This window comes from Echiichthys vipera (assembly GCF_963691815.1).
Source record: "Echiichthys vipera genome assembly, chromosome: 4".
Classification (NCBI taxonomy): Eukaryota; Metazoa; Chordata; class Actinopteri; order Perciformes; family Trachinidae; genus Echiichthys; species Echiichthys vipera.
Window position 1 is genome coordinate 7,807,447 of NC_139829.1, and position 23,546 is coordinate 7,830,992.

At 40.8% G+C, this 23,546-nt stretch overlaps 1 protein-coding gene across 1 annotated transcript in view; it reads left to right on the plus strand.

Annotated features, from left to right (window-relative positions):
- LOC310945592 (protein unc-13 homolog B-like) overlaps positions 1-23,546 on the plus strand; it is a gene marked incomplete at both ends in the record, with an annotated part of 78,273 nt that overhangs the window by 32,593 nt on the left and 22,134 nt on the right. The window contains 7 exons of the mRNA XM_083911732.1: positions 879-1,138; positions 2,403-2,488; positions 4,223-4,349; positions 4,633-4,729; positions 9,377-9,520; positions 14,875-14,952; positions 15,229-15,306. Coding sequence (XP_083767858.1) covers positions 879-1,138; positions 2,403-2,488; positions 4,223-4,349; positions 4,633-4,729; positions 9,377-9,520; positions 14,875-14,952; positions 15,229-15,306 — 870 coding nt within the window. The remainder of the gene's footprint in view (positions 1-878; positions 1,139-2,402; positions 2,489-4,222; positions 4,350-4,632; positions 4,730-9,376; positions 9,521-14,874; positions 14,953-15,228; positions 15,307-23,546) is intronic.

The window sequence follows — 23,546 nt, forward strand, 5'->3', positions numbered from 1 at the left end:
AAATGTCTGGATCATTTCTGGGGGAGAACTGCCTCAGCCCCTGCTTAATGAGTGTCCGCCCTTTGCACACGAACATCTCCTGTTGTGTGCTGCATGTGAGAAAGTTCAGATAATGTCCGCACCTGATTCGTCGGACATTGTCCAGGATTCATAAAGGAAACTGGCTCAATCTGACAGGCACCCAGGGGAATGAGATGCAGCAAGGGCATGTTTTTTGATGTTTTGTCACTGTGTTGGAGTGGAAACAGCAAACACTTTTAACATCCTGGAGTTGTTCTATGAATAAGCTCCAGTTATAGTTAATATAAATCAAGTCCAAACAGGATCTGACTCTCCTCCTCCAACTGCTCATATTAATCTCTGTACAAACAGCGCATGCTGGTTTAGACTTAATTGGTGCACTAATTAAAAACTGAGTGTCTATCACTTGAAGAATTATCTCGAGAACACTAAATGTTTTAATCTGTGCCTGGAAAAAATGAATGTCTTAATGTGTTTGAAGTCAAACCAGCCTGCGTTTTGTATAAATTAACAATGATTGTCAAGAAAGGTCTCTTTTTTCAGCTTTATGGAGTGTGCAGAACTTTGTCACACAGCCAAAACACATCAATATAGTGGAGGAATAATATTGTAATTATTGTTGTTAATTATTCAGTGCAGATCATTTATTGTTATTACATCTCTTGAGCAATAAAGCTTGTTTTTTCTTCTGTGCCGATGCTCATTTCATAACAGCTTGTGTTTCTTTTTGCAAGTGCCGGACATTATTGCCCCCCGGGGACAAATAAAGTTTTTTGAATTGAATTGAATTGAATTACTCAACGTGTGGTTTAAAAAAAATCATTAACACATCACTTCTGTCTCTTTCCTTTGTGCAGCCTGAGCCAGAGAAGAAGAAGAAGAAGGAGAAGAAAAAGAAGGAAAAGATAGGAGAGGAGGAGGAAAAGGATGAAGAGGATGAAGATGAAGATGAGGAAGAAGAGGAAGAAGAGGAGGAGGAGGAGGAGAAGAAAGAGGAGAACCAGCAGGAGGAGCAGGGCCCGAGCATCCAGAATCTGGACTTTTGGCCTAAACTCATCACGCTCATCGTCTCCATTATTGAGGAGGACAAGAACTCCTACACACCCATCATCAACCAGTCAGTCCTCACTTTTATTACCTCTTATTGGGTAAATTGTAACTGTGGGATGAGTTAACAGTGAAACGTTGGTTCATTTTTTACTACATAATAGATTTTTTTACCTTTGAAAAGGAGTGAACTGAGCTGCAGCCTTGACATGTTTTTTGAAATAGAGAGGTGAAGTCTCCTCTGTCGAACAGAGGGATAAATGATTTTTTGATCCCGTTTGAACTATGCCATGAATTACACATATGATGTTGGTAAATTTAAAAGATCATTTTGGATGTCATGAAAGTCACAGTACGCAGTGGGTTTGTTGTAGCAAAACTTACTTTTGTTTTGTGTGAAGCCGCTCAGTGAACTACATCTCTCATCTCACACAATATACTAGCTAGCTCACTTAGCTATGTTCCACTACACGTATTATCTTACCTGATGTGTTGTATCCAACCTCTCTTTTTATTAACCTGGCAGTAAACAAAGAGAAACAAGACACTTTGCTCATACAACTTACGTGGGGTAATCCCTATGTTCCCAGAGCCCTATGTTCCCTGCTCAGGACGCATAGGACCCTTTTTCCCCAAAAGAGTCCTAGTTCCCCGGTCAGGGTAGTGATAGGGTCTACATAGGCCTATTTGCCAGGGAATTTGGCACTGATTGTGGAAAAAATAGCAGACCAGAGAATATAGGACCCTTTCTGTGTCATGCAGGAAACATCAGACCCTTTTTTTTAAAAAAGGTCAGATGTTCCCCGGTCACATGCAAAGCGGGGAACATAGGTATACTGAAACATGGCTCTGTTTTCATCATATCACAATAATTACTTTAAGTACTTTAAATTACTCAAATCACTTTTTCGTCTCTTTTTTTCGTTTCTACCTATTTTTACCCACTTTATTTTTCAAATTGGCATGCATTTTATTATTCAAAGAATAATTTTGTACTTGCAAAACAAAAGTTCATGGGCAGTAGTCGGTGCAGTTTATATTTGAATGATTTTAAAAGTCATTGGATATTTAAACACATTGTTTCAACTTATTTTTAGGAAAATTGTTTTTTCAGGTCACATTTAACGTAATATTTTAAAGTTGTTATCGCTTTAATGAATGTAAGCACAGTAAGCTGAAAGCAAAATATTGATATCAGCCTATTTCCATTAGTCTCAAGCAGTAAAGGTCTGAGAAACCCCCGAGCTACTGTGTGTTTGTGTATATCCCACTTGCTTAAGGATGCTCACCCAAGCAGATAAACTAATATTTTTATTGTGTGTCTGAACTCTTAGGTTTCCTCAGGAACTCGACGTGGGTAAAGTCAGCACGGAGGTCATGTGGAGGCTGTTTGCTCAGGACATGAAATATGCCCTGGAGGGTAATACTGTGTTTGTCTTTGTGCAATGTGTTTATCTGTGTGTGAGAGAGAAAGAGTAACAACTTTGCCGCCATTTTGCCATTTCTTCTGCACACTTTATTTTCTTCTCTCCATCAACTCTCTTTCTTCTCTTTCCATCTTCGCTTCCAGTTTTGCATAAAGTCAACCACTACCGCTGGAACAACGGTGAGATTATAGATAAACGTAATGTAGCTGATAGCAAAATACGATCAGAAGTCAAAGTTTAACATCATCTGAGAAACAACCTGGGAAAAAAATCTGCCATAATTATGATGTCAAAAACACTACGTCACTGAAACGAACGTCAATGAAAACTTTGAAATGCTATGAAAATGAATTAAGGGGCGTTGGGTCTGGGCCTGTTCTCAGACTGTTGCCAAAAGTTTCCAACACTGTGAGAAACTGATAGTTTTGAGTTTATAACGTGATTGATTTCCTCTGGGAGGCCCCACATTATACTGAAAGATATGCTTTTGAGTTTTAAGTTAGTGAGCCGTCCTCATCAGTCCCAAACCTGCTTAGCTTCTCAATATTCTGACCTTTGACTGTGTGAATGTTAGACTTGTAGAAACTAAAGTCTCCTGAAAAGTTGTGGCACACAGAAGCCTGTGAAAAAGAGTTTTGTAGCAGTCTTTAGTCAGCACTCTGTCCAATAGTTTTTTTGTTTTGTCGCTGACAAGTCCCCAAGGAGACCCATTTATACCGTAGGCTTTTTTTCTGTCTAGTCTACCTTACAACCCGTCTATAACTGTGTTCTCACATTATTTTCTTCCATTCTCATGTCACTCTTTGCTTTATCAAACCTGCTTCTTCTGTTCTCTGAACTCTCATTGCTTTGTTTTGTAATTCTGTTGCCATCTCAGCTCCCGCCACATTTCGCATCCGCTGCGTTGATTTCGACGCTGGTAAGACTGTGTGTGTGTGTGTGTGTGTGTGTGTGTGTGTGTGTGTGTGTGTGTATGTGTGTGTGTGTGTGTGTGTGTGTGTGTGTGTGTGTGTGTGTGTGTGTGTGTGTGTGTGTGTGTGTGTGTGTGTGTGTGTGTGTGTGTGTGTGTGTGTGTGTGTGTGTAACAGTGTGGATTTGTAATGTGTATTTGGTCATCCATAGCAGAGATTCACAAACTTTTTTGGAAATTTTTTTTTTATTGATAACACCTGTGAAGGTAATTGTTCCCCTGTTACCGTTTGCTATAACAGACCATACTGCAGTGCTGTAATGTGGTCTGGCAATGCAAGACGATTATGTAATGCTACCTAGAGAGTAATTAAAGCTAATAGAAATGTTTTTTTTTACTGTAGGCTCAATATTTGAGGCAAAAATAGAAAACCTTTGACTTGACAGGCAGACAGGTATAGACAGATATAGACCATGTTGCACAGGATTATAAAACTACTCTTTCTGAATATCAACTGTACATTTTACACAAAAAGATGATTCAAAGATTCATGGGTGAAGCGAAATGTCGTTACTCTTCACCAGGAGACTGTAAACTTTCAACAGCTCTAGCACACCTCAAGAGATAAATCTGGTGTGTGTGTGTGTGTGTGTGTGTGTGTGTGTGTGTGTGTGTGTGTGTGTGTGTGTGTGTGTGTGTGTGTGTGTGTGTGTGTGTGTGTGTGTGTGTGTGTGTGTGTGTGTGTGTGTGTGTGTGTGTGTGTGTGTGTGTGTGTGTGTGTGTGTGTGTGTGTGCGCGTGTGTGTGTTTTTTTACAGAACACGAGAAGCATAAACTCTGTAAGACTGCTGACTACATGAACCTGCACTTCAAGGTCAAGTGGCTTTACAACGAGTATGTTAAGGACCTACCCGCCTTCACGGACACTGTGCCTGAGTATCCTGCGTAAGACACACATATTCTCACTCATTTATACCACCCTTACTCTGTCTCCTCTCTCACTCACACTCACACACACACACACACACACACACACACACACACACACACACACACACACACACACAATAATGCATACATTCACACACTGAAATCTCGCCTCACTGGGTTTGGACACTAGAAAAATAGACGACAGAGTAATGATAATAATAATAAGGTATTTAATTGATAATTGAATGGGTGATTTTATTAAGGGAAGGTTAATAACAGAGTTTTGCTGTTGTTCCAGGTGGTTCCTCCAGTTCGTCCTGGCCTGGCTGGCTGAGAACGAGGAGGTGTCGATGGAGTTCATGCACGGGGCGCTGGAGAGGGACAAGAGGGAAGGGGTGAGTCACAGAAAGCCAGAACGCGGACAGCCTCATAGTCAGAAAAACGACTCTGAGCAGAGAGTTTTGGGCTCAGCGTGCGTCTATCCTTCATCATTTAGGGCTCAGATATGTTTTTGTTTACTTATGAAATTAGTTTTTAGAACTTGTATTTGCAGCACAGTTGGGTGCCAGTGAAATGAACAGATCTGGTCCTGGAGCTCTTTGTGTGCCAGGAAACTACACAAAGTCAGAAGTAGTGGCTGTGGTTAGGGAATCAAAAACATGGTAATAAATAGACAAACAAATCCAAAAGCTCACCAATTTCATCATGCATGAAGTAAAATGTTGCTGTGGGCCAGTTAGTTACAACCATTTTTTTTGCCTTTATTTCATTTCTTCTTAATTTTGAAATCCCCAAAGAAATTTCAATCAAAAGCAACTGGACTTGGTTATTTGTCTAGGAAGACGTTTCACCTCTCATCCAAGAGGCTTCATCAGTTCATGTACGCATCTGACCAGGCTGGGACTGGTCCAACTAACTGGTGTGGAGATCCAGGTATTTAACCTCTCACAAGTCCGATGATGTCACTGGAACCCTTTGTGCTCCAAGTGCCAACGACCGTCGCTAGAGTGACAGTTATTGCTGGGAAGTTGGTTTCGACTTATAGTTTTCCTTTCTTAGACTGTGACGTCCATATGGAGAATGACAGGAGCCTCCACATTGGTTTATACAGAAAACCCACTCACACAGATCTAAATCTACTGTTTGACTCCCACCACCCCCTGGAACACAAGCTTGGAGTTATCAGAACACTGCAACACAGAGCTGATAACAGACCCACCAGCTCACAGGCCAAGGGGGAAGAACGCAAGCACGTGAGAGGCGCCCTGACAACTTGTGGCTACCCCAGCTTAACGGCGAGGTGGCCCAAGGGTAGCACGCGGCTAATTCACCGGTGTCAGCGTCCTTTTGAACGTCTATTGTAAACATGAAGCTAAATTGGGCCGTTAAAACAGTATATGGTTACAAAAGTTAAGTTAAGTTTAGTTTAACACCAATAAATAAATGTAAATCATCACACAATGTATTACTTTTTATTATTTTCTTCCGTCAATAAACTTGCTGAAAACAAAACCAACAATGAATTAATCCTAATGGCAAGTTTTAGAGGTCCATTGTTCATCTGGACACAACGCCCACATTACCATGGCACAGAGCTGGATTAAAAATGGGTAGAATCTCTTTAAAGGAAGCACACAAGTGTTTTAAATAAGGTGGTTCAAAATGGCACTGTTTCTGTTTGAGTTATACACGTCAACAGGAAGTCAGTAACGGAACAAAACATGCTTTGGTTTACCAATTTTGCCAATGATCTCTTTTTTTCTGGTGCATCAACAGTCTCCTTGTTGAAAGAAAATTTACAATTTTGCTCTGAAGTTTAAATTTCTTGTTCCCTGCAGACAAAGAAAATTGCTTCACCAGGCACCGGAATTTAATTTAAGGCAATAAAAGGAACAATTTGCAGGCTATTCAGTTAGCGGAGATGACTCTTTATGTTTGTGATCTAAGCTATTACGACCAGTGCCACAACACAAATCTTGCATAAATGTAATGTACTCATTTTATTTTTATTTGCAAACGCTCAAGAACTGTGACTCACAACCAGGAAGAAATTGGAGAGAGGATATGAAAGGTAATAGAAGGTGACTCACCTACTAAAAATCTCAAGAAAGAAATGTAAAAGGAAAAAATCCTAATAAATAATCACACAGCTGAATATAAACAGCTGCTTGTGATTAAAAGCTGGTTTATTTTATCATAACACCTTCTTAAATATTCAGCAAAGCGCATCTAGCAGCTACTTCCTGACCGCTTGTGGTTGATGGCGTTGAAGAAAAGGAGCAAAAGTGCAACAGCGATAGACAAACTCTGCAGTGGAGAGGAAGCTTTTCCACACAGAGTGAAAGACAGCGTCAGCCTCATGACCTTTCGTTCAAGGATGCTTTGATTCATCCACGTTCTGCTTTTTGGCCAGCCAGGCCCAGATTATCAGAATGATGGACAAGTGTTCTCTCTCCACCTCCTGTTTGTCCTGAAGCTGCACTTTATCTCCAGGGCACTCTGCTGTTGCTCTAAGATCTTTTTTTCAGAGCCGAACAGACTTGAAGTCCGGGTCGGCACTGAACACTCTGAGTGTTCACTGCTGTGCACTCAAAAGGTTTTTATTGGTCATTAGAGAAGACCTACTTTTTGGGAACACAATCTTTCAGATCAGCAATGCCTTACTGATCAGGTTTTTTTCTGGCCAGAATTTGGGCTGAGGCGGGCAGGGGAGCGAAAAATGTGCGCATTTGTGTGCACGCTCATCAAGAAACACGTGCAGCCACTGAATACTGAACTAACATTATGTGCAGAAAACCATGTCCACCCGACCTTTCTCATTCTGTCACCCACAGCCCAAGTATAAAATATCCCTCACTGTTTACATTATTATATAAACATTATTTACATTATTACATTATTATTATATTATACTTTATAGTGACGTTAAACTGCATAAATCGATACAGGACGAAAGTGCACGGCGGCAACATGCACTTACTCTGAGCTACAGGCAGGGCGCCATGGTTACAGGTGAATAAATGTCGAGGTGCGCTCTGAGGTCGTGGAGGTAAAGTCTCACGAGGGGACGATGAACTGATAATCCGTTTTTCTGTCTCTGAAAACATGGCTCTTGTTTGTGGCTGGGGCTTTGTAAAACAAGATGCTACATCTTGGACTGTGACACACTTAGGCCCTCCCTTCAGCAGCTGGAGTTCCAAGTACCGAGCCGGTGCCACAGAACGTTAGAACGTTTCATTAGCACCACGCTGTGCAGGAAATCTGAAACTGGAATGTTGGCTGGAAAGGCTCGTCTATCACGCTAGGCTGGGTTGCGGGTGCTGGGCCTGCCGGGCTGCTTACTGTTGTCGTGGTTTCGGTACTAGTGTTCTTATTCACTGGGGGTGGTTTTCCAAAAAAATCTGAAATGCTTTTGTGCCTTATTTTCTCTTCATTCTGTCATTAGATTGTAAATTTACTAGTCTGTTGCTGCCATGGATGTGTGCTGCATGGAACGAGCAATGGAACTTCTGTGAACCTGTTGATTAGGCCTCAAAAAAAATTAAATAAAATCCAGAATACACGTAATAGTCTACGTGTGTCAAAATAATTTCCCTGAATATTCATACGGAATTTATAAAACATGCAAAATATTTTGAATGAATTTTAGAAAAATCCCTAAGAACTATATTGATTTTCAATCAAGACTCCAGCGCCACAGCAGACAATTTCAGCAAGGCTCCAGATTTATAATTCATGCATAATACACAATCCTCATGTTACATTTTCTTTTTTCTTCTTTGTGGCCGGTGCAGACAGTTGCACTCCCTTCAGTGCTGGCTTTGTGAAGGCTTATGAGACGCTAAAAACACTTCACAGAAATTTACGAGCTATTTTTTTCTGATAGCATAGGGACATTGCTGAATATTGAGCATGTGCTTTGGAAAAATGTTATATTCCATGTTGAGCTGGCTGCCTAAACTATCTCACAGGCTTACCTTAATATCTTAAATGCCACCAATAGCAGGAGAGTTGTAATCTGTAAGGATGTTTTAGAGCCAGTGGTTCTCAACCTCATTCGAGAAAACATGATTGCAGAGCAGGCACATAGGGTTGCGCTGCGCTGTATGACCATTGTTACACAACACATCTACAAGTATAGATAGACAGTAAAATGTAGTTTAGACAGTAGAGGGGTTAAAAACCCATCAATGAAAATAGGCTATTTAATTCAGGTAGCTTATTTTTGCACGAAAAAGATTTTTCCCAGGATGGTAGGGGAAAGAAGGTCCGCCTTTTTTCGCCCCTAATTGGCTAGAAGGGGGTGACAACAACAACAACAGTCAACACAGAGTTCAGTTAGGCTCCCTGAGGTGACAAGAAACATGTGCTGGTCCTAACGTGTATCTTATCTGCTAAACAGAAACTGTTTAATAAAACTATTACGTACATTGTGTGTGCGTGCGTGCGTGCGTGCGTGCGTGCGTGCGTGCGTGCGTGCGTGCGTGCGTGCGTGCGTGCGTGCGTGTGCGTGCCTACTAAGATGACCATGCCTTCACTTTGGTAATTTGGACGAAATAGTTTCATTGAATACTACGCCAAACTGCGAGGACTAATATAAACAAGATCTAACCAGGCTATAAAAATGTTAACTTGAAATATAGATAATCAAAACAGAATAGCTCACGTGAGATGATGTTTCACGGCCAAATCAAATAACCAATCAGAGGAGCATTGCAACTGTTCAATAAAGCCCTTTATGCCCAAACCAGCAGTCATGTCAAATGAATAATAATAATTGTTATAGTCAGAGTGCCCTGAAATTGCAGTAATTACATAAGAGCCCGGCTTTTGTAGCAAAGTAAACAAATAACAAAGGGTTTGAGTGATTATTTCATTATAGAAAAGTAGAGACGGAGAAGACATCTGAGCCAGTGAGGAGGTGGTTGTGAGGAACAAAACTTCAGGAAATAGAGCGCAGCTGCTGTTCTGATTTAAGAAAAGAAAGAAATAATCGTCTAAAACTTTTCAATCTGTCTTCCGCCCCTTCCCTCCACCTGCAGTTCCAGCAGACGTCTGAGCACGCTCTGTTCTCCAGCTCCGTCGTGGACATCTTCACTCAGCTCAACCAGAGCTTTGAGATCATCAAGAAGCTGGACTGCCCCGACCCCGCTGTGGCCGGCCATTATAACCGACGCTTTGCCAAGGTGAGATCTGTCACACGGGATCCTTGTTAATATCCGTTTGTCTTCTTTGTACGACTCATGGACCACATATCTTATGTCTCTCTGGGATCTGTGTGGACATGTTTGTTCAGACAGACGCCATGTTACGCATATACATTATAAGCACATGTTATAAGCACAAGCTCTGTTTTTGTTGATAGATCAGGTCAGCCGATTTAGAAGGAAAAAAAATATTTTGGGAATTTGGAAATGAATGAAAACGTTGCCTCATTCCACAGAGCTGAATCTCAAACAATTAATCGGTTCATTGTTGAAGTAATTTTTCAAGCAAACATTACAAATATTTGAATACATTTCTTAAATATACTGCTCTTCCTTGTTTTACATTATACTATCCTAAAATGCAATAACTACGAGATCAATAACAGCATGAGTTCGGCACAGTTTTTGGCCTGAAAGTTAGTATTAATTTGTATATTTATGACACTGTGTCATGTCAGTAAAACCATAATCCATCATAGATGTGCAAACTATTAATTTGTTGGGACAGTAAACAAACTTTGAAGTCATTTTTTATTGGTTTTATTCTTGTTTTTTCGTAGTAGCTGCATTAGGGCCTTTGTAGGGCGGTATAGTACATTAGATATCTTTGGATTTTAGACTGTCAGTCAAAATATTAAAGCAATTTAAAGACATCAACTTAATAATTTAATCGAGGAAAAATTCATCAGATTATTTGAAAAAAAAATGTCTGGCTAACGATTATATTCATTATCGAATTAATCTGTTTATAGAGTGCAACAGGGAGGACATAGTTCTGCTGGCCAACCCTGAAGTTAGCAATTTGACACTTACAATTACTTTTATTAGCTAACATTAAGAAGCAATCAGCGCCAGATCCGCGCAGCTTAGCTAAGTTACAGCTGGCTAGCTAATGTTAGCTTACAGTCTAACGTTAGCTCACCGTGACTTGCTTGTAAATTGATTCGTGGCGTTGGCTGATGGAGGGATTTGCAAACAGTAATCTAGTGTTTATCTTAATATGATTCTAATAACATTCACACTTTAAACATGATGATGTCAGGGCGGGCAACAGGATGCTGCCTCCAGTTCAGTAACAGACACCGGTGTCGCTATCAACAAGTGTTTTTTTACATTTAAATCGTGAGTCATCTCAAGAGCTTTACTGACGGGACTCTTTGTTTAATGCTTTTTGAGTTTCAAGTATTTGTTTGGTTAAAGTATAAAGTGCAGTGTATTGTTATTAAATCTTTGATGTCTTATTTCTTTCTTCAGATTGAATTTACGGCAGTTGCTTTTAGGCAAAGCTATTAAGTCTAACAAACCTTGCTCTGCAGAAGAGTTGTGTGGGCATATATTTGTGTGCGCGTGAGTGTGTGCGTGTGCGATGGCTGGATCAATATGAGACTCATTAACAAAAGAATGGCTAATGTAAGTCATGGCTCTGAGTTGTCCATCTCTCTGTTCCCAACCCTCAACTCTCTTTTCATTCTCTGCCTCTCCACTTTTCATCTCCCCCCGTCTTAGTCTTTTGCTTATTTTTTCATCTACTCTTCTACCATCTCGTCCCCCTATGCACCCACCATCTCTTCTTTTCTTTGCTTTCAGATGTTTTTGCCATCTATATATATATATTCTTTACATATCTTACCCAGTTTGTCTTTGTCAGCCTCCCATTCCTTATTCTTTCCCTCTCTTATCCTTTCTCTCTTGCTACTCTGCCTCCAGGCGGGCATAGTTATAGTTCATTTTGGAAAAAAGTTTGAGTTGACAGTAAAAGACAGACGGCTGCATAAAAGGAATAAAGGGAGAGACAGAGTCGTCCAACGAGAGGAAACCATGCAAAGTAATGCAGGCGGCCGTCAGGCCCCATGTTTAATGCATGAGTGTAAGAGGGCCATCTGACTGAGTCAGCGGAAAGTAGGGAAATCTCTCACAGAGAGCCCGAGACACTGTGAGGTCCTGTCCCCGAGTCACCAACACAACTGATGAATTAAATTAGTGATTTATTTAAAAGCACCCTGTGGAGTTTATATTGTAAACAAACATGATCGTTTTTCTCAGCGAAAGGCGCCGTCTGCTTCCTGAAAGCCCTACAAACACGTCAGACGGATTTCATTACCTCATTGAACTTTCACAAATACTTTTTATTTATTTAGTGTTTATTTGTATACGGACAAGTATGTAGCATAACCCAACAGCATTTGCAGCCTTGGCTCATTTGCAAATGCATAAAATTATAAAACAATGGAGAGGAAACAAAACAAAACCACAGACAAACAATAAAAGACCCAAACTAATGCAATAAAGCATAAAACAAGAAGCTTCAGATCATTCAGGACTGGTCCCTCGATCCCAGCTTTGCTTTCGCTCTTTTGTTAGTGCACTGCTCTCTTTTTCAGCACATTACTGCAATAGTATTATAGTTTATATTTGTCATTTGGTTCATGTTGGTGCCTCCCAGGACGTGCTGAACGCCAGTGTCAGTGTTTTTATTGTTCATTGAATCGCTCTGAAAGTCATCTCAGTATTATCGTTCGCCATTGTCATTAAAGTTCCCTCATATCCCCTCATTTACCCCTGAGATGGGATAGAGCTGTATCTACCTCTAAAGCTTCCTGCTTTAAATGCTGCCAGGATTTGCGTCATTTAAAGCTTGAGGTGTTAAGGGGTGTTCATACCAAATGTGATAGACGCGAATTGAGCGGCAACCCTACATTGAAAATCATCAAAGCAGCTATTGTTGCAGTCCTTGGGGGAAACCAGACTGTTCCTGTGGATATAATATAATGGATATAACTATGAACTGTGGATGGCAGCAACTTGCCTTCCGGGATCTATTATGCTGGAAATCCAGAAGAAGAAGAAAGTGTATCGCGCCATCATTTTTTAAACTGCCTATAGGGGGTCGGACCCACTGACGCTACAGACCTACTACAGATCAAAACTAACACCCGCCATCTTACTTAGAAGCTAAGCTAAGCTAAGATGAGATAACAGGGGCTGTGGAAGAAGCTAGTGAAGTAACAACAATGGCGAAAGGTACTCTCTGGAAGAAGAATGGAAGAAGAGGGGATCTGGTCCTTATGAGCCGAAATATAGTCACTGGGAGCTGTAGCTAAAGGGGGGAACGGGGGGCGTTTACTGCGGCTGCTACAGCCACAGCAGAAGACATGCCTGTTGTTCACAAGGACAAGGTGCATCATGGGAGATGTTGTTTTCAATCCACAAGTGCCATAAAGTCACTTTCTGCATTTTCTCAGTCAAGAAGGACATATATGACCCACTTTCAATACAGATTAATGTTTCCACGGGTGAAGTATGCCTTTAACAGAGAGGAGAAAACTTCTTGTCTGCAGGATCTTTAGTTGCTGTTGTTACATGTAAAAAAGACAACGATAATAGCTGTCTTGTATCATAAAGCTTAATCATTTTGCCCACTTTAGAGTTATACTAACTGATTCTCTGAATGCTGGTCTGTACCACACAACCCAGTTACATTACGCATGACTTGTTGTTACGTACAGAAAAGTTTGTGTGCAGGTTTGAACTGGCAACTCAGTGTCAAATGAGATACAAAGAGTGAACAGCAAGTTAAAAAAAAGAAACATGATAAGTTTTCTTCTCCTGGCACACAAGAACAGCGCTTTGTTTAAAATGGAAAGAAACACAGTTGGCTTGTTGCGTGTGAGAGCTAACGGACGGACAGTGCCTGGGGAAAATGATCATCAAGAGCGAGCCGAAAGGAAAAAAAAGATGTCCATCGAGTGCCACCTACACTATTTGATTGGCAGGAGGGTCATCAACAAACACATTTACATTTCAAGTTCTGTCACTCACAACAAATCCAGTTTGTTCCGTTTGTAACCACAGATGTAGACTTGAGACTTGGACTTATAAGTCATAAAAATGGGGACTTGAGACGTGAGTTGCACACGACTAATTCTTTAGACTTGAGTTATTTTAAAGTCTTGGAAAGCAAAACAATTCAAGTCTCAAATTTAATTTCCTGAACATGATAAATGAGAGTATATCAGTAAAGAATACAAGAATATTGAACTGCTGAATCACATCCTTGTTTCAACTTTGGGAAATAAGGCATTTAAATGTCATGTCTTAGTATTGGAGGAAGAACTCGTATCTTTAAGTAAAAGTAGCGAGACTACAGTGTAGAACCACTTTGTTATAAATAAAAGTATCAGCATCAAAATATACTTAAAGTACCAAAAGTACTCATTATTTAGAAGGTCCAATTTCAGAATAACATACATCTCTAGATTAATTATAATCTCTAGATTATAATTATTAAATGTTGCAGAGGATAAAGTTGGAGCCAATGTTTTACCACTTAATACACAGCTGTGTAGCTTAATCTATAATGATGCATCATCTTTTATTAGATTAGTTATATTCTTGTATTACTAAATAAATCTTCAAAGTGACTAAAGCTGTCAAAATAATGTGGAGTAAAAAGAAAAATATTTGCCTCTGAATTATAGTTGAGTAGAAAAATAAAGTAGAATAAAATGGAAATACACAAATAAAGTACAAGTTTCTAAACAGTACAAATAAAGCCTGGAGTCAAATAAATGCCGGTGGTGTGGTCAACACAACGCATAAAAAGGGTGAATAAACTCCTGGTGGCTGTTTCATTATGTCAATGCTAAATAAGCATAATGTATATATTTCCATCGCTTTAATTTAATTTGACAATATATTCATGCTTTTTACGACACGTTCTGAAGTGGTTTTTATTTATTTATTTGAAACAGATACAGGAAGTGTTGAGTTTGTATTAACAGCGTAATGCAGTAGCTTTAATAGATCAAAAGAAGACTTTCTACAAAAATATGAACAATTAAACTTACCAAACACAGGGCATTAGAGAAAAAGACCTGCCTCTGATACAAGCCTGCTTCAGATAAACGCCTGTTTCCTTTTATAGCTGAGGTAAATAAAGGCCGTGGTCACTACTAAATATGGTAAGCATAAAACTTTACATTCCATGTCTGCATTTTAATGCAGTCACGATTTACTTACGAAGACTTGCTCCAACAGACTAAGGACTTGATTCGAGCTGATCTGAATTTGTCACAAAATATAGAAAACCCACATTTCCAGGAAATCCACGCTACCAACAAACAGCATGTTGCTCCTTTTGCAGAAGACGCACATTTTTCAGCGGCCACGGTGTGAATACTGGAGCTCAATACAGCCTCACCTGACCAAACAAATCAAACTAGAGGAGTAAACGAGTCATCATTCCACAAGTTCCCAGACTAAACCTGTTTTGTGTGCGTGTGCGTGTGCGTGTGTGTGTGTGTGCGTGCGCGTGCGTTATCTTGTTTCCACAGACGATCACCAAAGTGCTGCTGCAGTACTGTGCCCTGCTGGCCAAGAGCTTTCCCTCCTACTGTGAGAAGGAGAAGATAGTGAGTATTGCTCCCAAACCGCCTCACTCTGAGCTCATCTCCCATTTTTGGAAAGAGACCAAGCACTTTGAAAGCTACTGCACTCCCTGTGGAGTAGATTAATATTTGAGTTCACTTCTGTAACTCTTCAACGTCTATATCTGTTGTTTTCTCTTTGTTTGTGTCTTTCATCTTCCTGTCATTGCCTTTTTTTCATCTGTTTCTTGTCTGACTTTCATTCATTTCCTCCGTCGTTTTGAATTTCTGTCTCTTTGACCACTTGTTTCCCTCCTCCAGCCCTGCGTGCTGATGAACAACATCCAACAGATGCGGGTCCTGTTGGAGAAAATGTTCGAGTCGATGGGAGCAAAACAGGTGAGCAGTAACACATGAACACACACACACACACACACACACACCTTACACTTGTCTTGCATCAGTGGCTTTAAATCATGGCCACAGAGATTTTTCGAGGTCTTTTAATCCTATTTGTGGGGGAAAATGTGATGTGAAAGACAAACACTGGTGTTACACCCTGTCAGCAGGTGATGCAACTCATGTGACTCATGTTTAAAGCATAGATGGCAACAACAACATCAAATAAGTGTGCAAATTTGTCATGAATTGCAAATGTTGTCGCCACTGTGCACTGGCCTCAGTCGTATTAGACCCACGGCGGCTGTAAGGATTCTCACAAATAGTGTTGTTGTTCAATTACACCACATGGAAACCCTGAAAATATAAATATATGTTTTTTATTTCAAATAGTTCAAACTTCACACTAGCCAGGATACTGTTGAAATGAAGGCACTTCTGTTTTCATGTAAATCACAGAGAGAATTAAGTGCAGAAGTTTAACAACACTACTGCGGCATCTGTTTAAATCATAGAGTATATAAAAGATGGCCCTAGCCTCTATGTTGAGGTCCATTCTCTCAACTTGATCCAATCGTCCTCGCCTATGAGAGTCGCCATCTTTAACTCCGCCTCATTTCCTCTTGCCAAAAAAGGGCATGTATGTGACGTTGGGGGGAGGGAGATACGTCCATCTGGCTGACGTATTCCTCCAAGGAGAAGTGAGGGTCAGCGGCTAGCTGTCACTCAAGAGGCCACGCCCCTAATTATTCATAAGCTTTAACCTCTAATAAAATAAAAACTAGCCTGGTACAAAAGAATTCACCCACCTCAGTGTTGTCATGGAGATATGACCTAAACATACAGACTAGAATGTTTCTTGTACCAGGCCTTAAACAGGTTTGATTATGCTGTGAAAACATCCTGTTTAACTTCTTTATTGTATCAACCAGGAAATCACTGTGTTCGGGGCTTGGATTATATGGTCTGATTTGTTGCTCGCATCTTTCTGTTGAACCGCTCATCCATACAACTTCACGCGCAACACTGCAACTCCTTGTGTCCTCAGCAGCATCACACTCGGCAAGCGTGAGGTCGAACGTTTGAACGTTGGTTGAGAAAATCAGAGGACAGACACAAGGACAGAGACTCCTTCTATTTAAGTTAGATATCCAACGGAACAAAGTGCACTGATGGCAGGGCAAGGCAAGGTATCTTTATTTATATAGCGCATTTTATACCAAGGCAACTCAATGTTCTTTACATACAATCAAAACATTTTTGAAAAACAAAGAAACACAGTTAAAAGCAGGTGATGTCCTGATGGCCCAACTGAAACCAAAAAGATCTTTGACACGTGTTAAAACAGTTGTGCAGACTGCTTCTATAAGAAATGCCAGTGGCCGATAGATTATTTTAACAGCCTTCGAACATTAGTTTATTTTGATTATACCGTGTCTTATTTTCTCATATAGAATCAGTGTCATAGTGGGGCGGCCCTCTAGCTCAGCAGGTAGAGCGTGTGCCCCATATGTGCTCAGTCCTTGGCACTCTCCCACATTTCCTGTCTCTCTTCAGCTGCTTCAATAAAACACAACAAAAGAATCAATATGTATTGAGTTTGTATCTCTTTGGACCTTGAAGGTAGGGCAGGAGTGGCTGTGTGGGAAGCGAAGGGGATGCTTGTTAAAGAAAAAGAAAATGGAAGGAAACCGCGTCTGGATTTTAAAATATCTAGAGTTTTTAAATTTGATTTCTTTGTGATCGTATAGACGTTCACACTATCGTTTTTTCTTGAATTGGTGCTGTAGAAAAAGCTAGAACCCTGTTGGTGTTGCAGCACAAAGACAAAGGTATTTGGGTCAACTCCCTGTCCTCCAGGTGTGGCCTAATTACTGTAATGGAACCATTTTTTATGTATTTGGTTTCATCGGTCACTATGCAGCAATGGAATCTTTATTTTTCTGTGTTTGTGCTGAACTTAGCTTTATGATTCAACGCTAAACAATGGAACTTGGAAGAAGAAGAAAAAGAGCGTTTTGTGTTGTTGCAACCTTCCATGTGCATTGTGGAAACCTCGGAGAAGTTAAAAACAAAACATTGTATTTTGTGTGGGAATAAATTAGTGTGTTAATTCCCCCTCGTGTTTCTCCAACGACATTCACTTGACTATTCAATCTTTCTTCATTTAAAGTAGCCTTGCTGTGGCATTTTTCAAATAATAACAGTGGAAAAAAGCTTTATAATAATTGCTGTTCTTGTTTTAGTCATTTGTTTGCCGAAAAAAACGTGTGTGCATGTTCACACACGTTTGCATGACAAATTCATTTCAGTGAGGTGTGAATGAGTGTGTGTTTCTCTCCACAGTTAACTGCTGAGGAGGAGAGGGTATGTCTAGGTTTCTTTTTTTGCCCTCTCTCCTCTTTCCTCCTGTTTCTCCTGCAACACAAACATCAAAATAAACACTAAAGCAAAAAAAACCCGCCCTGAACCTCTCATTACCCAGTAGTGCGTATGTGTCTATTTTTACTTTGAACCCACTCTACACGTAAACGAGATCAACTCTTCCTCCTCCTTCTCCTCTTCCCAGACTTCCAGTTGTCACTACCAATCAACGTTGGTTATCCTTTCCACCTTGTATGATTTATGTATTTTGATTTTTTTTTTTTAAATACTGTGTTTTTTACTGCGGTGTTGCTTCTTTCCAAAAGCTTGAAAACGAGGAGGAACCCGAGGAGTTAGATGAGGAGGTGGGTCAACCTGTCGGTCTGTCATAACCTCAAACCCTCAGTTCAGTTTGGACAGAATTACTTTATTTAGCCTTTATCTAACCACATTTTTTGTCTCACTGACGTCCCAGATTTTTTTCTTTATAAGGGAGACCTGGCCAAGAATAGCAGCAACACAGAGTTTCAATATAAAAGCACGCGGAAAAACATTCAAATTGATGAGATAAAACACTGAACATCACTGCTAAAACAACATACAGACAGCCTGGACTTTGAAACTCGTTCAGTGTTTCTGTGTTTTAAAGCTTCAGACCAGTCTGTAGATTGTTGACATGCAGCAGGTGCAGACAGCCTAAAAGCTTTCTTTCCCAGTCCAGTATTGACTTTAGGAACAGTAAATTGCAAAAAAGTCCTTGCTAGAAAATAGGTATGAACTTTACCAAGAATAGCTCTATGCATAAAAACGTACCCCTGACAGAGGCGCCGTGTATTTAAGGCGCGTCACAACGTGTGCTGCCTCACTTAATGTGAGCCCTGTCCTTACAGCAAACACGACTGTCTCTTATGCATTTTTCTTTGTCCTACATTTTGTATAATTTGCTTGTTTTTATGTCCATACCATCTCCACCAGGCTGTCACTGATAATGAAGGAGAGGATGACATGGTGGGTAAAAACATAGAATTACTGTCATATCATTTCGTTAAATGTCCTTTACTCTTTTTTTCTCATTCTTCTTGTCTCATCTCACCTTCTTTTCTTCCTGTTGTTTTTTTCTATTTTAACTCCAGTCTGGCTGCTCAGACTCAGAGGGATCTGAGGTAAGAGGGAATGAGGAAGGAAAATTGTGCGTCATTTTCCTGAGATCTTGGACTTTTTATATGATAATAATCTCAACATTTGTAATAAGGGAAACAAGTGAGCCACCCAGGCTAACTGTGGATTAAGAGCTGAGTTATTCAGGTTAATTTAGACGGCTATCTAAAGTCTGACTAGCAGTTTGATCCAAGTCAAGCCCGCCCCATACACATTAACTGATCACAGGAAAACATTTTTTAAACACATCTTAAATGATTTTGTGCCTGTTATAAAGCCACTTTTTGGAGACCTCAGCTGCTTCCCACTGAGCGCAGATAAATTCCTTCATATCCCTGATACCAAGACGTCCATAAAGCCTCGGGTACCACATGCTAGCAAAGCTCTTAACACATTTACAGCCTCCCTCCTCTAGTGAGCGCTTAATAGACTAGACAGTGGGCTGCCAGACAATTGAGCTCGATCGTGTATAAAAATGTTGTATTTAGCCGGCACTTAATGGCTTTTCGAAATTGGCTTAGTTTGTCAGAAGACTGTGGGGGTCTGTGGCATGTCAGAGGGGATGGGGAGAGGCAGACTTGGATTAGAGGGTGAAGAAAGTTAAAGGGTGGCAGAGTCTCGACCACGCTGGTTAATAGATAAAGTTACTGTTATCTTAACAGATGTTAAATGGGATGTTAGAGAGAAGCTACACGTACTGTTATGTGCCAGCTAAATGCGCTGCTCCTTCGTTTTCGTCTCAGAGTCTCTGCAACAGAGGATATTTTATTTTATTTATCGTGATCTTTATTGATGCTGTCCTCATGTGGTAGTTGGAAAGGGGAAATGTTTTTCGTTCGGTAATATTTCTTGGAGATTTCTTTCATAAGGGAGCTGTTTATTAATAAGATGAGAAGAAACCTGATGGACTGCAACTTTCAGTGTTTTTTAGTACGAAGTGAGTATGAATGAGAGTAAGAACACTTTGTGCGGCCTTTATAAGGGATTGTTTACATGTTAAGACTTAAGAGTTTTAGTGTTAAGATCAGAATTAGGTTTCATGTTGGGGTTAGACGTAGCTACAGTGGTTGGGATAAGAGCATAGCCTCTACGTTGAGGTCCGGTTTTCAATTTGATCCAATCGTCCTCACCTACGGGAGTCGCCATCTTGTCTTTAACCTCCAATAAAATATAAACTAGCCTGGTACAAAACAATTCTCTCTCTTTTCAATCTTATTGCTCTCCAGCTTTACTTCGAATGGCTGGTTTGATGTCACATTTGTGGCGTTTTGGTCCTCGGATTGTCTGATATTTCACTTCCGTACAGGTGAAATTTAAAGCAGAAGTCTTATCAGTTGTGAAGTTCTGAAATATGTTGTATTTTAAGTGCTGCCATGTAAGAAACAGCTATTCTTTTTTGCATAAAGGCACGATAGCTAATGCTTTCCTGCTTCTCCTTTATCTGTCCTGTCCTTTATCTGCCCTGTCCTCTCCTGTCCTGACTGGTCCTGTCCACCTTTAGGTTGACAACAAAGAGAAGGAGAACAAGGTCGGTTGGTCAGACCCAGAGACCAGTGATGTGATGTTGATTAACCTGCTAGAAATCAGCCTTTTTTTGCAACCCAGAATTTGTTTTTTGTGCTGTATTTGTGATCTAGACTCAGCAGTGTATGTTTATGTTCTGCTTTTACCAAAATTAAGTTGAAAAGGAGAATTTTAATTCATAATTACAAAGGTGTTTATAAGACTAGTGGTAGAGGCGGTCTTGGTAAGACCAATGTTATTCTATGAATATACCTGTATTTTGTATTTTGTGTAAAATATTGGAAGAACATTAAGGTTGCTGCTGTTTCTCTGGTGGATGTTAGGAACAAAAGCATGAGCTATTTTAAACTTGAGGGACTAGAAAAAAAAAGCGGAGCTGTCGCAGCTGTTGCGAAGGACAGCATGTCTCCTCTAATCAAAAACACAAAAACGACAAAGAGGAAGACACTGGGAAAGTGTAGTGAAATACGGATATACACTAAAGCTTTAATATTCATCACTGAGCAGATATTTTTTCCTAAAATGTAGTTAATTAGTTCTGTTGGTTATGTGACTGTTTAAGTTGTTTGCCGTCTGTCCTCCTGTAGGACGATTCCTCAGACTATGAGGACAGTGAGGAGGAGCAGGAGAAGGTTTGCTTTCTTCAAAATCACTTCCTCCATCATTTCCATAACTCTCCTCTCCTCTCCTCTCGACTGTCGTCTCAGAGCTGACTGAAATCCTCACGTGTGCTCGACTAGATCCTTCATTCACCATCTGTTGTCATTCACTGTTTGTGTTATCACAGTTTTTTTCCCGTCATCATACAGTACCATTAACTTATTGTCCCCCATTCCTTATATTTGTTTTCTGTCTTTAATGGCTTCGTTTCATTTTTTCCTTTGTCCAAAAGCTTGATAAGGAGAAGGTGAGCCAAATAACCTCATGTTCCATCAATTATGATATTTTGTTTTCATGTCGTTGACATTTATGTATTTTGTTTTATTCTTTCCTGTTTTCACATCTTCCTAGTCTGAGGCCAAGAAGGAAAAGGTGTGTTTGCGTCTAAGCTATTTGTGTGTGTGTGTGTGTGGGGGGGGGGGGGGCAAATTTTTGCTAAATGCACAAAATATGCACACTTCTCGCATGAACCCACAGAGAATTATTATATGAATCTGCAGCTCTACGGAGCTTTATAGTGAGTTTCAGCTCTTTACAGCAGAAAGACACTGCTGGTGAACACAGTGGAGCATTCGGCAGTTAAAAACACAGATATTTCCCTTAGGAGTTGGTCGACACAAAGTTAGACGATAGAATAGAAACGATAGAAAGATAGAATACTGAGCTGTGTTCACATATGAACCCTGGACAGTGTCAGGAGAGTCAGGTCCGAAGATAGTCTGGTATTTCTCTTTCACACTTGCAGCACACAGCCGCAGATTCTCCGTCTCAGACGTGTTCCCACTTAATGGAAATACTCTGGTTTGGTTAAGGTGTGTGTGTGTGTGTGTGGGGGTGTGTGAGAATGACGACAATTACAGCCGGATGATACAGCAAAAAAATGATCCATAGGCAAGGTTTGAGGTGGGTCATCAAGGCGATTCTTTATTCATTGCCCTTGGCAATCCGTATAGGCACATCACGATCACCAAACAAAAGAGAGCCCCAGGTTGCCAAAATGGCGCCTATTTATAGGGTGTCAACCTATTACCCTGGAAGAATCCATTCTCCAGGATCCCTGGCCTAAAACATTTTTAACCCACCATTGTTTTTATTTCTGTATCTGCACCCCATCATCTGTGACTTATATATATCCTACTCTACATCCACTGACAGAGAAAATACACCAATACACTTCATATTACCTCCACTAAAATACAATACACACATTTACCACCCCCACACCAATTTACACTTGGCTGCCCCCGGAACTATATAAGTGGCGTCCGTTTCCTGGGGAAGCCTTTTGCCTGCACACCCGGAAGACAAAAGACTGGTGAGTACACAACACTCTTGATTTATCCACTGCACACTCATTAAGCAACACAATACATTTTTAACTTAGCTCCTTGTTTGATCAATTAACAACTTAATAGGCATTTAACCCCATGTCCCTCTGCTCTAGGTAAACTGCGTGGCCTACACAGCACCTATCAGCAAGATCAAGACCCGCCAAACATCAATCACATGGCTACAAATAGTGTTAAAATGTATTGTGCAAATCTCTAATAAAGTGCTGTTGCTCTTCTTAAAGTGTCTGTGCAATTATTAAAGTGCATCTGTATTCATACTCGGTCTAAAGTGCGTGGTGCCATGTGTGCAAAACTGGTGACGATGTGCTCTTCGTCACATTTCCTCCTCCCTCTCCCCAAAGAGAACAGTACCTCATTCCTCTGACACTCTGGACAAACAGTCCGCCACCACATTTGACTTCCCCGACCTGTAGTGCACCGTGAAGTCATAGGGCTGCAGAGCCAGATACCATCCAGCGATGCGCATGTTGGCATCCCTCATGCGATGCAGCCACTGTAGAGCCCGGTGATCAGTTTCCAGGAGGAAGTGCCGTCCCAGCAGATAATATCTGAGGGTGTCGATGGCCCACTTCATCGCTAAGCACTCCTTTTCTACTGTAGAGTACCTTGTCTCTCTGTCCAGCAGCTTCCGACTTAGAAACACCACGGGTCTTCTCTCTCCTTCCACCTCCTGCAGCAACACTGCTCCCAGGCCCACTCCGGAAGCGTCCGTCTGCAGGATGAAAGGCTTCTCAAAATCAGGACTGTGTAGGACTGGGTGAGTGCAGATGGATTCCTTGAGGTCCCTGAAGGCTCTGTCACATTCATCAGTCCATTGAATCTTGTTTGGAGCAGAGGCTTTGGTTAGATCATTCAACAAAACAGCTTTATCCGCAAAATGAGGCACAAACTTACGATACCAGCCCACCAGACCAAGGAATCCCCTCAACCTCTTTTTGGTAGTGGGAACAGGAAAGGATTGGATGGCCTCCATTTTCCCAAGCTGTGGTCTAATTTTTCCAAAACCAATGACGTAACCCAAGTACTCCACTTCTCTTTGGGCAACAGCACACTTGTGAGGGTTAATGGTGAGGCCGGCTGCCCCTATTTTCTGCAGCACCTGCTGCAGATGAACCATATGCTCCTCCCATGATTGGCTGAAGATAACTACATCATCCAAATATGCAGCCACACAGTCAGACA